At 47.8% G+C, this 14,674-nt stretch overlaps 1 protein-coding gene across 1 annotated transcript in view; it reads right to left on the reverse strand.

The window, feature by feature from the left end:
- Positions 1 to 14,674, reverse strand: part of SORL1 (sortilin related receptor 1) — a 169,891-nt gene that overhangs the window by 57,525 nt on the left and 97,692 nt on the right. The window contains exons 19-23 of the mRNA XM_027563453.1: positions 11,624 to 11,715; positions 9,714 to 9,960; positions 8,893 to 9,031; positions 2,974 to 3,147; positions 605 to 718 (exon numbers count right to left, since the gene is read on the reverse strand). Of these exons, the coding sequence (XP_027419254.1) occupies positions 605 to 718; positions 2,974 to 3,147; positions 8,893 to 9,031; positions 9,714 to 9,960; positions 11,624 to 11,715 (766 nt within the window). The remainder of the gene's footprint in view (positions 1 to 604; positions 719 to 2,973; positions 3,148 to 8,892; positions 9,032 to 9,713; positions 9,961 to 11,623; positions 11,716 to 14,674) is intronic.

Below are 14,674 nucleotides of genomic sequence, written 5' to 3' on the forward strand. Positions count from 1 at the left end.
TCCCCATCCCTGAAAAGGCTGAACATTGAATTTAAATTCAAGGGCTATCACTTGGTCACCTGTTTCAGGTCACCAGCTCTATCTCTGGGAAAGGACCACAGTCAAGAGCCCAGACTGCCTGTCTCCCAAACCAGCTCAGTTTCAACCATGCAATGCTTATTTGTAAATCTCTTCTAATGAGTACCTAGCTCACTTACGTGGCTTTGCTTTTAAATAATAATATATATCTAATGTGCTCACGTGCATGCTCAGTCCTTCACTTGTGTCTGACTCTTTTGCAACCCCATGGACTGTACCCCACCAGGCTCCTCTGTCCATGGGATTTCCAAGGCAAGAATACTGGAGTGGGTTGCCATTTCCTCCTCCAGAGGATCTTCCCAACCCAAGCACTAAATCCGTGTCTCCTGCATTGGCGGGCGGATTCTTCACCACTGAGCCACCTGGGAAGTGCATATATGTAATAGGGTATGCAGTATGTTTTCTCTAGCCACTTAAATGGGCATCACTGATCACGGGGGCCCTAGACTCCAGGCCCCGCCCAGGAGGTGCTGATTGCACCAGGAAATGCCTATCCTCCCAAAAACTCTGCCAAGCGGGGACTCACGGCAGTTTCTCTCGTCGCTCATGTCTCCGCAGTCATTGTCAAAATCACACCACCAGATGCTGTTGATACACTTCCCGTTGCTGCACCGATACTGGTTGCGGAGACAGGTGTTCTCTGGCCATGGAGGGAGGCAGAAGAGAAAACGAAACCAATGTCATTCTTCCTGCTGGACCAAAAGACTTTCTGTTCTGAGTTTCCCTTCATCTTCCTCAAATAACATGCCTCAGACAGCAAAGGGGAAGTGGGATGCTTTGCACAGGTGCCTGCAGGGAAACCAGCATGCAAGGAGACCTCCTTCTCTCCTCTTTTAATTAAAATTGAAGGAGGAGAGGCCTCTAGGAGCAGCAGAGGGGGTTACAATGATGAAAAAGGAGAGTGATGATATCAGGTGGATCTAGCGGGTAGAGACGTATAAACACTATAAAATATTAATTCCAGGGGCTTTCTTCGCCATTCAGTGGCTAACATTTTGCACTTCCAGTGGTTAATACTTTGCAGAGGCTGTGGGTTCAATCCCCAGTCTATGATCCCACATGCCATAGCCATAAGAAAACAAAAAAAAATACTAACTCCACAAGGAATTCCTTAAGGGACTGTGTAGCCATAGAAGAGAAGTGAAGTGAAAGTTGCTCAGTCATGTCCGACTCTTTGCGACCCCATGGACATCCATGGAATTCTCTAGACCAGAATACTGGAGTGGGTAGCCTTTCCCTTAGGGGATCTTCCCAACCCAGGGATTGAACCGAGCTCTTCTGCATTCCAGGCAAATTCTTTACCAGCTGAGCCACAAGGGAAGCCTGTGTAGCCATTATTCAAACATCCATATTCAGTATATCTATACCTATATAGTGAAGTCGCTCAGTCGTGCCCCACTCTTTGTAACCCCATGGACAGTAGCCTGCACCAAGCTCCTCTGTCCATGGGGTTTTCTAGGCAAGAGTACTGGAGTGGGTTGCCATTTCCTTCTCCAGGGAATCTTCCCGACCCAGGGATCGAACCCAGGTCTCCTGCATTGTAGATAGATGCTTTACCGTCTGAGCCACCAGGGAAGACTACCAGAGGAGCCTGGTAGTCTACAGTCCACAGGGTCGCAGAGAGTCGGACATGACTGAGCGACTTCACTATCACTACACCTATATAGTTTATCTATACCTGAATAGTGTATCTATACCTGTTCAGTTTATCTACACCTATAAGGTTTATATACACATGTTCAGTATATCTATACCTATAGTTTATAGTTTATATACGGTCATATATGTTCAGTGTGTGTTCAATTTAACAACCAGGAGGATTATGGAGATTTGCTTTACGTATTTTTGAGGATTTTTTCCTACCCCATGACTCCTTCAAAGTGAGCAGTCATAATTCCTCAAACAGACAAAAAAAAAAAAAAAAAAGTGCACCGTTTAGTCAACTGGGTTAAGAACACGTGATGACTGGCCTCCTGTCTGGATTAAGTAAAGGCTTTCTGACAGGGATAGAGAAAGGCCCTTTTCTCCTCCTCCTGGAATTCAGTGTTAACCCCATTTCTTTCCAAACAACTTTAAGATGATGACCAGAGCCTGAAAGAGTGCCCCTGTGTCTTAGACAAAAAGGCTCATTTTTTTCCATCTGTATTTTTTAAGAGGGCCCAGAAGGCCACTTTGCAGTTTTTGCTTCCCTGGACTCAAAGGATGCTGTGAGAGGGGAAGTTATGATTACAAAGCAAATATAAGCTTGAGAATAAGGAAAGGTAGGAATCCAGGCTGTGTTCATCAACAGGATACTTTGTGGCAAGGCCCCTCCAGGGGCTCACCTCCCCGAAACAAATGTGAGGCTGGGGACTGGGGAAGTGGTAAAAGGAAAAACTCAAGGTGACATGTTAGAATTTGTGTGTTCAGATTCCAAGAGGGAGTAGGGTGAGGCTGCTGCAGACCTCTGGCTGTGGTCAGAAAGTTCTGATGTTTCTAGGCTGGGCGGGGGCAGGGGGACTGCTGGATGAGATGAGGTGAGCTCTGCAGGAGTCCTTTGCTGAAGTCAGGGTGGGCCAACTGTACCCTGCACACTTACAGAAGCAGGAGGAGCTGGGGATGATTGGTGTGGGGTGGATGAGGAGAGGAAGAGGCAGAAACAGAAAAGACAGGTGCACTCACAGAAAGGTCTGCATCCCCCGACATTTAACCCCAAAGCAACTCATCTTTAAAAGAACAGTGTGGGCCTGTTCTGGATGAGGACTGAGGGACCACGGGCCTTGGAAGGTGAACTAGGATGCCCGTGTCTAGAGGGTTTTATTGTCTACCTTGGATGTTTTCAAAAACCCCAAACACGAGTGCATCAAAGACACATCAAAGGGGGAGGATGGGCAGAAAAGGAAGAAGGAGGCATACCTTCTTTGACACACGTGTGGTTCTTCTGCTGGTAGCCAGGAGGGCACTCGCACATCAGGTCTCCGGACGGGAGGACACTGCTGGACACACCGTCTGGACACCTGCAGCTCCTGCTGCCGTCGGCCTTGGGCAGGCACAGCAGGCTGCAAGGCCGGGACGCACAGGCATTGCTTCCTGGAGAGGAGACAGGTGGCAGCGGCCGGGTTAGCAGACACCAGGGGGCGCCAAACGCAGGCCTGAGACCCAGGGACTCGTCCTTTTACAGACTCACGGACCCCACGATAAGCAGCTCAGGAAGAGAAAGGTGCAGTGGAGAGCGTGAGCAGGGCCCCAGCTGGATCGGATGGCCCCGAAACCAAGCCCACCGGGAATCTGGATGGAGGACAATGAGACACCACAAGATAGGCGGGGAGCTGCAGGGGGGAGGAGGGTCGTCGCCCAGGGGTGTCTCAGGGGATGCAAGGCAAAAACCTGTGCCAGTCAGAGGCGGGCAGGTAAGTCTGCAGCATCAGGAGGATGAAGCCGACTTAGGAAGAGAAGAAAGGATGACACCGGTACCCGGGGTGCGGGGGTTGTGGGGCTCGGCCAGGCCCGGCCCCAGTCCCCATCAACACACCCGTGCCTCCTCTCTTGGGTTCCTTCCGATCTCCCTGCATTCTTTCCATAGCACTTTTAGCTGGAGTGGTTTTCTGTGCCTTGTGACCCAAAAGCCCTTAACTAGAATGAACATACACCCAAGTACCTGCAGGCCCCAAACAAAAATCCAAGTCTGCTTCCTTAATTCCTTTGTGCTATCAGAGCACAGCCGCTGAGCTCAGTGAGGAACCGACCAGATACCCATTAGGCAATAAACCCATGGGCAATGGGCTAATGTTGATCTAGTCCACTATTTCCAGTCTTTTCTGTGGTTCAGCTTCCCAAAAAGAATGCCAGCTAGAGTCCATACGATTCTTCACTGCACTCTCGAGAGAGAACGTTTGTGGATGCACAGTGACGGAGGTGTTTTCTATCCCCCGCATCCTTCTGGGAAGGAGACAGAGGAGCCATAACAGAGGAAACCATTTCCCAACAGCTGAAAATGTGATACAGTGATCAAGCAATGTGAAAGTCATGTAAACTAAGAAATGTGTGTTTTTCTTTTTGCCTGTGACTATTCATAATCAAAACTAAATAGGGGCTTCCCTGGTGGCTCAGTAGTTAAGAATCCACCAGGGCTCGATCCCTGATCCAGGAAGATCCCACATGCTGTGGAGCAACTAAGCCCATGTGCCACAACTACTGCAGCCCACGTGCCTAGAGCCCGCGCCCCGCAACAAAAGAAGCCACCTCGATGAGAAGCCCGCTCGCCACAACTAGAGAAAAGCCCAGGAAACAACAAAGACCCATGTGTGCTAAGTAGCTTCCATTGTGTCTGACTCTTTGTGATACCACGGACCACAGCCTGCCAGGCTCCTCTGTCCATGGGATTCTCCAGAGAAGAACACTGGAGTAGATTGTCATTTCCTCCTCCAAGGGATCTTCCCCACTCAAGGACTGAGCCCGTGCCTCTTCTGTCTCTTGCACTGGCAGCCATGTGTCTTCCCACTAGCACCACCTGGGAAGGCCAACAAAGACTCAGCACAGCCAAAAATGAATAAATGAATAAATAAAATTTTAATTGGGGAAAATAAATGTAAAACGCTTGGGTAAAACTCAGCTGATACAGATTCTTCAGTTGTGCCCTGAATCAAATCTAAGTAATCTGTTTCCAGCCAGCCAAAGTTTAGCCGATGCCATCCTGGCCTGCAGGTAGGGAAACAGGGTTCATTCATGACAACTGGTAATGAGACGAGTGAGGACATACTCGTAAGCTGCAAATGTGTCAGCATCTCCTTGGTGTTTAACTGGTGTAAACTACATGTAAAAAATAAAATTCCTCATGATACAGCAACAGTGTTGCTTTGATGCTAAGGATCCAAGAGCACAAGGCATCACCAAGTGGATAAAATACACACAACCGGGGGATACATGTTTGATGAAACATTCAAAGGGGTCTGCAACTGACTCCATCAACCAATAGGCTGGATCATCACAGTGAATAATCTGCTGATGGGAGTAGAAATGCCAGGAACCAGCTCCCTCTCATCTGTTCCGTGGGCAGATGCCTGTCCCTTTATCTCAAATGCACCTGCCGTGGGCTGCAGGAGGGAATGCCGAGCTGCCAATAACAAGAACAACCCCATCTGGGGTTCTGGAACATGTTCTTTGTATTCAAAGGACACCATGCCATCCGACGTTCCAAGAAATTGAACAATAATAGAATATTTAACAAATACTCATCAACAGGAGTTATTTTCACATGGACTCTGTCTGTGAAATAGCATTAGTGACATTTTCACATGCAGGGTAAGTGTTTCCACCCAAAGAAGAAAACTGAAAGTACAGAACCCAAAGGGAGCTGCAGTATTTCTAGAGACTGGCACCCATAGGCATGAATGAAACTGTAATCTGAGAGGCACGGCCAGGGACAAACTCCAAACCATGCGACCAAGTCACTGATCCTAAAGGAGTAGGCAGGGCAGGCACGTGTGGGTAGGTCCAAAGCCGTGGCACAGGGACTTCCCTGGTGGGCCAGTGGCTAAGACTCTGCATTCCTAATGTATGGGGCCTGGGTTTGACCCCTGGTCAGAGAACTAGATTCCACACGCTGCAACTAAAGACTCCGAGAGCTGCAACGAAGACCTGGGGCAGCCAAAGGAATGAATGAAGAAATAAATAAATATATATATATTTAAAATAAACACACATGCCACAGTACAGAAAATGGGAGCCCTGGTCGAGAACCTGGGAGAACATAAGGAAGATGTGGCAGAGTTCCATCAGAACACAGCCAGAGACCCCTGCCCGAGGACACCGTCGTCTGGTGTGGGCCATGGGGGGCCGTGTGAAGACAGGGCAGCTGACAGCCTCCGTCTCCAAAGACGTCCATTCCGAAGACCAAACGTTAGCCCCGTGAGGCCTTCACTGGGCACATCCAGGACACTTACAGATCTCCTCTTTGGAAAATTCCTCCAGAACCCTCTGAGGAGCCAACACTGCTATTATCAGGCTTAACCATCCACACACTCGACAATATCAAAATCAGATCCACCTTGTATGGTAAATAGTTACCCTCATGATAGACATTGAAAACTGTGTGTTTACTGCAGGCTCTGAAGAAACAGTCCAAGAACTCCAAAACAGTTTAACCCATCGCAGCATCAACTGAATACACTATAGCCCTGCTGACAGAGTTGTTTAAAGAAAAGAACACTCTCTATGAAGAGTAAATTCCAGGAACACTGTGTAAGAACAACCAGGTATGAAGACCGAAAAAAATGCGCCTGTTTATAACTAAATATTCTAAATTGACAACACTGCACGTGAACAAAATTCTAATCATCCTAAACAAGAATCCACTAAAACCCACAACTCCTAAATCACTGTCGTTCACTGGGGCACTGTTAATCCAACAGCAGGGGAGAGGTGGAACAGAGCCTGGGGGTTTCCCGGACGTTCAAGCTCTGAAGTCAACTAGGCCATGGCTCAAATTCCCACCACTAACTAAATGTGTGATGGAGAGATGTTACTGAACCTCGTTTCCAGGTTCTCATCTGTAAAATGGGACTATTAATAATACACATGGACTTGGGGGAAACTGTTAAATCATGACAACTCTGATGTGACCCCCATGGACTGAAGCCCACCAGGCTCCTCTGTCCAGAGGATTTCCCAGGCAAGAATACTGGAGTGGGTTGCCATTTCATTCTCCAAACTGAGGTTATACAAGCCCACTAAGGAAATCAGTGTGGTGCTTATGACACAGCAAAATCCCTTAGAGTAAATGTCCTTTATCACTGCTGTTATTACCTTACACATGGCTTGTACAAAGTCCTGGATGTGTCAGGAGCAGACAACAGAGGTAATAAAGCTTGCTTGGCACTGGGGATGGCCAATACCATCATAAACTTGCAACACTCTCAATGTCCAACAGAGCAGGCAGGATGGAGCAAACAAGTTCAAGGCCAAGAGGCACCCAATTCAGACAGGCAGTGCTGGCAGCCGGAGACCACTGTAAATGCTTGAACTCATACAGGCCTGAGAGATGACAGACATGCTTCCCTGGCCTTGCATCTGTGGGCAGGGGGGCCCCTGGAGGCAGGAGACAGGCCGGTATTTCCCCTTGATGACTTATTTAAATTCACCAGAGCAGCCTCCAGGTCACAGCATGGCAGCTAGGATGAAGTGACCGGCCAAGCCTGTGGGTGGGAAACCAGGGTTCTCTGGTTCATCTGAACATGGAGTTGCAGGAGCTGAGGCTGTGTGCTCAGCCAACAGGTGCTCACAAGCACATGTCAAAACACAGACCTGCTCTTCCAGACGGGGAGGTAACCTGGAGAAATGTTGATTGTTCCCTCGGCTTGCCAGCGGGCCCGATCAGTAGGGGTGGGTGTCCTCCGTCAAAAGCCCTGGGATTTCAACCACTAGAGCTGGAAAGCAGGATTCCTCTCTCCCTATCGCATTTATTTCTTTTGTATTTTTTTTGTTTTTTGTCTCTTTCTTCTTATTTCAAAACAGGCACCTCCTCTAGGAAAGAATGTGACTTCTTCGGTTTATGGGAGAACTGGAACAAAAAACTCAGCTCCTAAATAAGAGAGGGGCCTTTGGGAAAGCTTATTCATATGTGAGATTCCGTTCCCTAATTGAGAAACCACGATCCTAATACCATCCCTGCCCACCTCACAGGTCAGCTGTGAAGGCACAACAATAATACAAACTTCCATCTCTAGGATTCTTTATAGTTTTCTGAAAACTATAAAGTTTCCCCTTTCTCATGCTCCGCTCTCCAGTCCCAAAAGCACAGCAGTGATATCTATAGCCGTATTACTTCCCCTGAGAGTCAATTTTCTCTTAGCACGGGGCCAGCCAAAAACCGCAAGACAACATCAACGTCCTAGTTCAAAACAGGAAGCCCAGCAGTCTGTCAATAAAGGGCCGTCAGCAGACCCAGGATGCTACTGAGTCCTGCTGAGATAAAGAAGGTCCTTCTTAAGGGGACTATTCTTCTCGGGGGGGCTGGTGGGGGTGGTTTGTCCTGATCCCTCTCCTCCATAATTAATAGTGTGACTGGGAGATCCACAAAGGGAATGGGCAATGAAGAAGGAAGAAGGTGTCCTACTGAACAGTCTCAGAGCCCAGGACAGCCAGGCAGAGCCTGGCAGCAGGTCTTGAAGCCTCACCCCATCATCTTTCAGACACTCATTCTCTACAGGCCCTGGCAAGGCTTCCCCTGCCCCACCCCTTCTTCTTTCAGCAACTGTGAAGTGAGCAGCGACTGACTGCTGGGCACTGGTAAGATTACTGAGCAAAAAAGACAAAACCTCCTTCTTCATGGGGTTTAGAGTTTCACGGTGAGGACAAGAAATAAGTCATCCTATAACTAGACTCTGCCGTGCAAGGGAAGCAGGTTTCAGTGAGCGATTGATCCGTCATCTGAGCGACCAGAGAAGACCGGACTCCTGTTGGGAACCAGCACTGGCTGTGCACCCAGCACAGCATGGCTCCCTGTCCAGGTGCCAAACGAGGATGCAGTGCACGCTGGGCCTCTCAAGCTGCGAGAGAAGCCACACCGCCCAGCAGTCAGGGGCCAGAGGCAGGAGGAGGGTGTAATTACCCACCAAACACCAGCGTTCCAGGCAGGCAAAGACACACTGTCTTCCAGCTGTTTGTGTATCATTAGAAAAGAAATTAAGATGTCATTAGGAAGAAATTAAATAATGTGCATGTTGTCGTGACAACAAAGACACAGGCTGCCAGACCCTGCTTCAGCAGGGATTGCCCACACCCAGCCCGTTTCGAGAGATCAATGCGACAGAGATGAAGGAGGGCATGCTGCCTTACCAGTTGTCTTGCCCCGGTAGAAAATCTTCAAGTCCATAGGCCCCGTGAGCCGGCTCGCCAGAATGGCCATGTCGGACCCGCTGTATTTGGAAGCTCGGAAGATGCTGAGCTGTGACCAGTCATCCCAGTATATCTCATTCTAAAAAGATGAGATTAGATTCGCTCATTAGTCAGCTCTTCTGTCTTTCACTCAGAACCCGCATTAAGAACAAGAACTCCACTGTGGAGTGGACACCTGACATTCCCTGGATGAATGATCGGTGTGAGCAAGATGCCAGTTAAAGGCAGGAATCAGTGCTTTTATCCAAACCTCACCAAATATCCACACTGAAGGAACCGCCCTAAAGAAGCTATCCGATGAGTGTTAGAGTCTGACCACAAGCTCAACCCTTGAGTTCAAAATCTGAAGAACTACTTTATGTTGCAGGGTTGAAGCACAAATGACAAGGCCCCCAGGAGGCAGGGTGGGACTCATCTCAAGACATCAGGAAATGAAGAGAGCAAACCTCACAACAGACGGGAACTCGGAGCCCAGCGGAGGCTACCAACACCGAAAGGCAAGTCAGGAATTTTCATCAGATGCAACCTTGAACTTCAACCTTTTGAAATGAGAATGACGAGCACCCTAGATCCCTGGCAGCTGGGTCTGGAATCCCTCCCTAGGTGCCAAAAGAAACTGCCTCCAATTCAGAAATGAGCTGATTTTCTACAAGTTAGATAAGCATCTCAGTAAAAACCCAGAGACAGCAGGTTCTTTGCCTCAGTCTGCTCCTCGCCCACGTAGACAGGTTGCCCAATGCTGGGAACAAGTGAGGTCCCACCTTAAAGACAGCAATAGCGTAGGGGTGCGGGAGGTTGTCCAGGATGACGGAGCGCTGCTGGCCACTGAAAGTGATCCGCTCAATACAGTCCAGGTAGGCATCCGTCCAGTAGATCCACTGCTCGTCCACGGCGATGCCGTTGGGCCACTTCACATCCTCTGATACAAGGCGGTAGGCAGCTGAACCATCCATGTTGCTCCGGTAAATGCCAGGCCTCAGGTCCCCCCAGTCGGTCCAGAACATCACCCTGGGCGAAACCAGGGAAAAACACACATCCCATCAGAATGGGGAGTGTGCGTGCTCAGTCGCTTCAGTCATGTCCAACTCTTTGAGATCCCATGGACCACAGCCTACCAGGCTCCTCTGTCCATGGGATTCTCCAGGCCAGAATACTGGAGTGGATTGCCACGCCCTCCTCCAGGGGATCTTCCCTACCCAGAGATGGAACCTGAATCTCCTACACTGCAGGCAGACTATTTACCACTAAGCCATTGGGGAAAGAATGGGGAGATGGACACTCAAATACTCCTCCAAAGTGCCAAGCATTCAGCCAGTTAGTTTGGCCTTGTTATTGTAATCTCTAATTATACTACTTAAAGCCAGTTAACTACCTGACCCAGAAATTCTTCTACTGGAATTGATCTATGGATAGAATCAAGTTATGCAAAGAGAGTGTACAAACATGTTCATCATCAGCATTGTTCACATTTGTTGCTGTTTAGCCATTAAATTGTGTCAGACTCTTTACGACCCCATGGACAGTAGCCTACCAGGCTTCTCTGTCCATGGGACTTCCCAGGCAAGAATACTGGAGTAGGCTGCCATTTCCTTCTCCAGGGAATCTTCTTAACCCAGGGATCAAACCCAGGTCTCCTGAATTGCATGTGGATTCTTCACCATTGAGTCACCTGGGAAGCCCACTGTCCACACTAGCAAAAAATATACATATATAGGTAGATGTGCACACATACATATATATCTATTTAAGTGTGTGTGTGTGTGTGTGTATATACACACAAAAATATTAATCTGTAAATTGTTACATTATGGTACATAGAAAAGAACCATAAAACGTCTAAGGATCTACATGCGTTCAGATTAAAAAATCTTCCAACCATATTAATATTTTTAAAGCATGCAGAATAGTAAGTATCCTATGATCCTCCTTGATGCATGTGTGTGGATATGTGTCTCTGTGTGTTAAAGGGTGTACACAAGTACATGGGTAAAAATAAACTCTGAATGAGACACAAGAAAATATCAACCATGATTACTCCTAGAAAATGTGAACGCAAAAAGAAGAAACCAATTATTTTTCATTTCATAAATTTCTACTTTCTTTTAATATTTTTAACCAAGTGCATATGTTACTTTCAGAATTTTCTTTTAAAAACTGATTTCTCAATCACAAATGCTAGAAAGACTAATCCAGAATTTCCCTTTTTAGGTATGTTTCCTTAAGTTAGCAATAAATTAGTGAGAAGCACCTCTGCATTTCCCATTTTCCAGTTTGCATGCAAATTGCTGGTAAGAAAACACAAGCTGGGGGCAGGAAAAAGAAAGAATGGTTTAAATATTTGTATCACATGTGAAACTCAAGATAAAGGCTCCTTACAATATTCAAGCAGGGCTGATTATGACCAGAGAGACTTTAAATACTATTTTCTGTTAGGGAAACATCCCACAGCTGCAAGACATCTGGGTGCCTACAGACTGAGATGCTTGCTAACAGAAAGGGGATGGAGTGTGCAGCCCAGGATGACTAAGCTACAGCTCCAAGACTTGCAGGTCCTAGATTATTTCAACCACAATGATAAGAAACAAGTTTTTGGCCAGCAGTTTGCATTACCAAGAGACTCTATCTGTGGCAGCCCTGGACCCACATGGATCTTCTCTGGGACCACACTTACCCATCTTGAGGTACGAGGACCAGAGCCCTGGGTCGATCGAGCACAGAGGAATTGACAATAGTGAGGCGGAAGTCGCCGTCTGGATGCCCCACCTGACAAATAAAGGAGAGGGAATGGCTTAGAGGGGTCTGAGCTCCTGATGAGACCCACGCTGCAAAGTTTCCTTCTTGGTTCCCACCTATGGTCCTCTATGGTGGCTGGATTCCCCTGTAGACTGATTTGGGAAACCTGCCCCATTCTCCAGCCAGATTGAGTTGCTCCCTCCTCGGGCTCAGGCAGCAATTCTCAAAGGGTCTGACAGAGGAGCCACCATCACCTGCACCCCCAGTTCTGGGGGTGGGATTACCTGCACAAAGTAAGTGTTTGCTGCGTGTTTATTTACTCCACCCGCCTCTGCCACTCCAAGCTCCAAAGCCACCAATGTCTCTGCTTTATCCATAAAACAAATTCTCAAAGTCACCACCTCACCAAATGAGAGTCCCCAGATTCTTTTCTCTCCACATTCTCTCTCCTCCATGTCAGCCCCTACAACCTCAGGGAGACTGGTCTTCTTAGGGATCCCCAAGCCTGATATACCCACTCCTGTCTGCTCTTGCCATGTATCCCCCCAAGACCTGTCCTCTGCTTTTTAATCAAATCCTATCCTTCCTTCAAAATACCCCTCCTCTGCTAACCTTTCTGCTAACCTTGATCAATGGGCATCCACAGTTCTCATCACTGACTCTTCTTTCACCATTTCACACACAGTATTTGAGTTTACACTGTGAGCCTATAGACACTCAAGCTTTACCTGCATCCTTCTAGCAAAGTGCTAAGCACACTCAATTAAAAAAAGAAAGAGGAAGAGTAACGACAAGACCACCAACGCACGGCTCAGAATGTGACCAGTGCTATGCATCCTTCCACCCTTTCTTGTTGGGGGCCAGAGTGAGGTACTCTGCCCGTGACAAAGGTCATGAGGAAGGAGGCTCGACATACGCAAAGGCGGGATCGAGCCTCAGGAGTCCCCCTGGAACTCCTCGAGCTTCTACCCCCATAACCAGAGCCTGCCTACTTTACTACTTTGTGCTCTCACCTACACCTCTGACTTTACGGGGGGCTGTCCCCCACCACCTCTTTCGGAGAAGAAGTTGACTTAGAGCTCCAGTTAATAAAAACTCCTGGGTGTGACAAGAGTGTTTTAACCCACAAACTCCTCTGAAGGTTCTCTGGCCTGCCTGACAGGCTTGTCCGGCCACATGTGATCGCTCACAGCCTCCCAACCGTGAGAGGCACAGATGCTTTAAACCTTCTAAAAACAGGTTCCTTAGAAAAGTTAGAAAACTATTAGTATAAGTATAATGGGCTGATTAGAAATTGTATTGGTGAAGGGTTTTTCATTTGTTGAGCCAATGTTTGTTGCTAAGTCTCCACATCCCCTGCCCTTACACATGTTAATGAGTATATAGAAGAACTAAGTATTAACCTTTGATATTAATCACGTTAGACCTTAGGCTAAGTAAATTCTTTCCTTAACTAAAACCCACTACACTCTCACCCTATAGGAATGTAACTTTATTTGGGTGGCGTCTGTTTTAAGAATAATCACCCCTGGAGAAATAAGTGTCCTGTTTGACTGACCGTTGTCACAAGGAGAGGGTCGTAAATTGTCAGCAGGCCCCCCCTGGCCAGAAGATGATGTAACACCCCTAAGACCTCTGTATACATTTGTATGAAGCACCTGACTTTAATAAAAGTCAGGACTGCTGTCCCCACGTGACTTTTGTATAACATCTCAGTGTATAAAAACAGACTCTGGAAAATAAAGAATTGGGATCAGTGTCTCGAAATACTGGTCTCCCCATGTCTCTCTCTCTCTCACTCTGGCTGAGTCTCCATCTGGAGTATGGAACCCACCATGCTTACTAATTATGCCTGGGCTTCTAAGATCCGACCGGGGAGGCCTCAGTGTCTCCTCTCCTTTGGGAGAACGGAAGGACGCCTGTGGCCTACGTAAGTGGTGCAAACTTCTTGTCTTGAAGTTTTATTGGTCTCCCACGTAAACCAAGCTATTCAGCCTCTTTTCTCCACTGAATTTTCCTACTGAGCTATCCTTATTCTATTACTCTTTATATCTTTAATTAATATCTAATTGAAGCTATTGTATCCTGACCCTCGCCGACGCCGTCCCCGCTTCGAATACCCTGGATCAGCCGGGGCTGGACCCCGGCACTTTCTCTCAACCGTCCCATGAGGGGAACACTCCAATGATCCTTGCTCGGTCACAGCTCATCTCAGATGTCACCTCGAAGACACCTCCTCTCCCCCGTCACGCAATCACATACCCTGTGTGATGTTCACCACAGCACATGGCACCAAGAGGACAGATAGACTTATTTCTTTGTTATTTTGCTTCCTCCACTAAAACCTAATCTCTCAGCACAGGGACCTGCATGTCTTGCCTCCTGCTGTATCATCGTGATCTAAAACCAGACCCGGCCTGCAGTGGGCCAGGACACAGCACCTGCCAAACGACTGACTACACAACGGAATCTTCATCTTACGGATGAAGACACTGGAGCTTAGAGGGGATAAGATACTCTCCTGAGTCATTTAGCTACCAGAATAAGGACTAGGGGACTTCTCTCTGGTCCAGTGGCTAAGATCCCAAACTCCCAATGCAGGGGGCCGGGGTTCGATCCCTGGTCAGGGAACTAGATCCCACACGTTGTAACTAAAGAGTTCACATGCCTCAACTAAATATGCCACAGGCCACAACGAAAGAAGATCCTGAGTGCTGCAACTAAGATCTGGTGCAGCCAAATAAATAAAAATAAATACTTTTTTTTAATTAAAAAAAAGGGCGGGATAAAGACTGAACCCAGGTCCGTCTCTCAAGTTTGTGGCTTTTGCTGGTGATCTGTCCTGTCTCTCTGGGTCTCCCTGTTTCTACCGCGCCTTACACAAGTCATGCCTCCCCAGAAGTCAGTGTAAAGAGGTATTGAGATGGTGCCCCAGGGCCCCAGCAGGAATAGGCAGGAGTTGAGCATGCCTAGGAGCCCATGATCTCTT

Source organism: Bos indicus x Bos taurus, chromosome 15, assembly GCF_003369695.1.
Source record: "Bos indicus x Bos taurus breed Angus x Brahman F1 hybrid chromosome 15, Bos_hybrid_MaternalHap_v2.0, whole genome shotgun sequence".
Taxonomy (NCBI): Eukaryota; Metazoa; Chordata; class Mammalia; order Artiodactyla; family Bovidae; genus Bos; species Bos indicus x Bos taurus.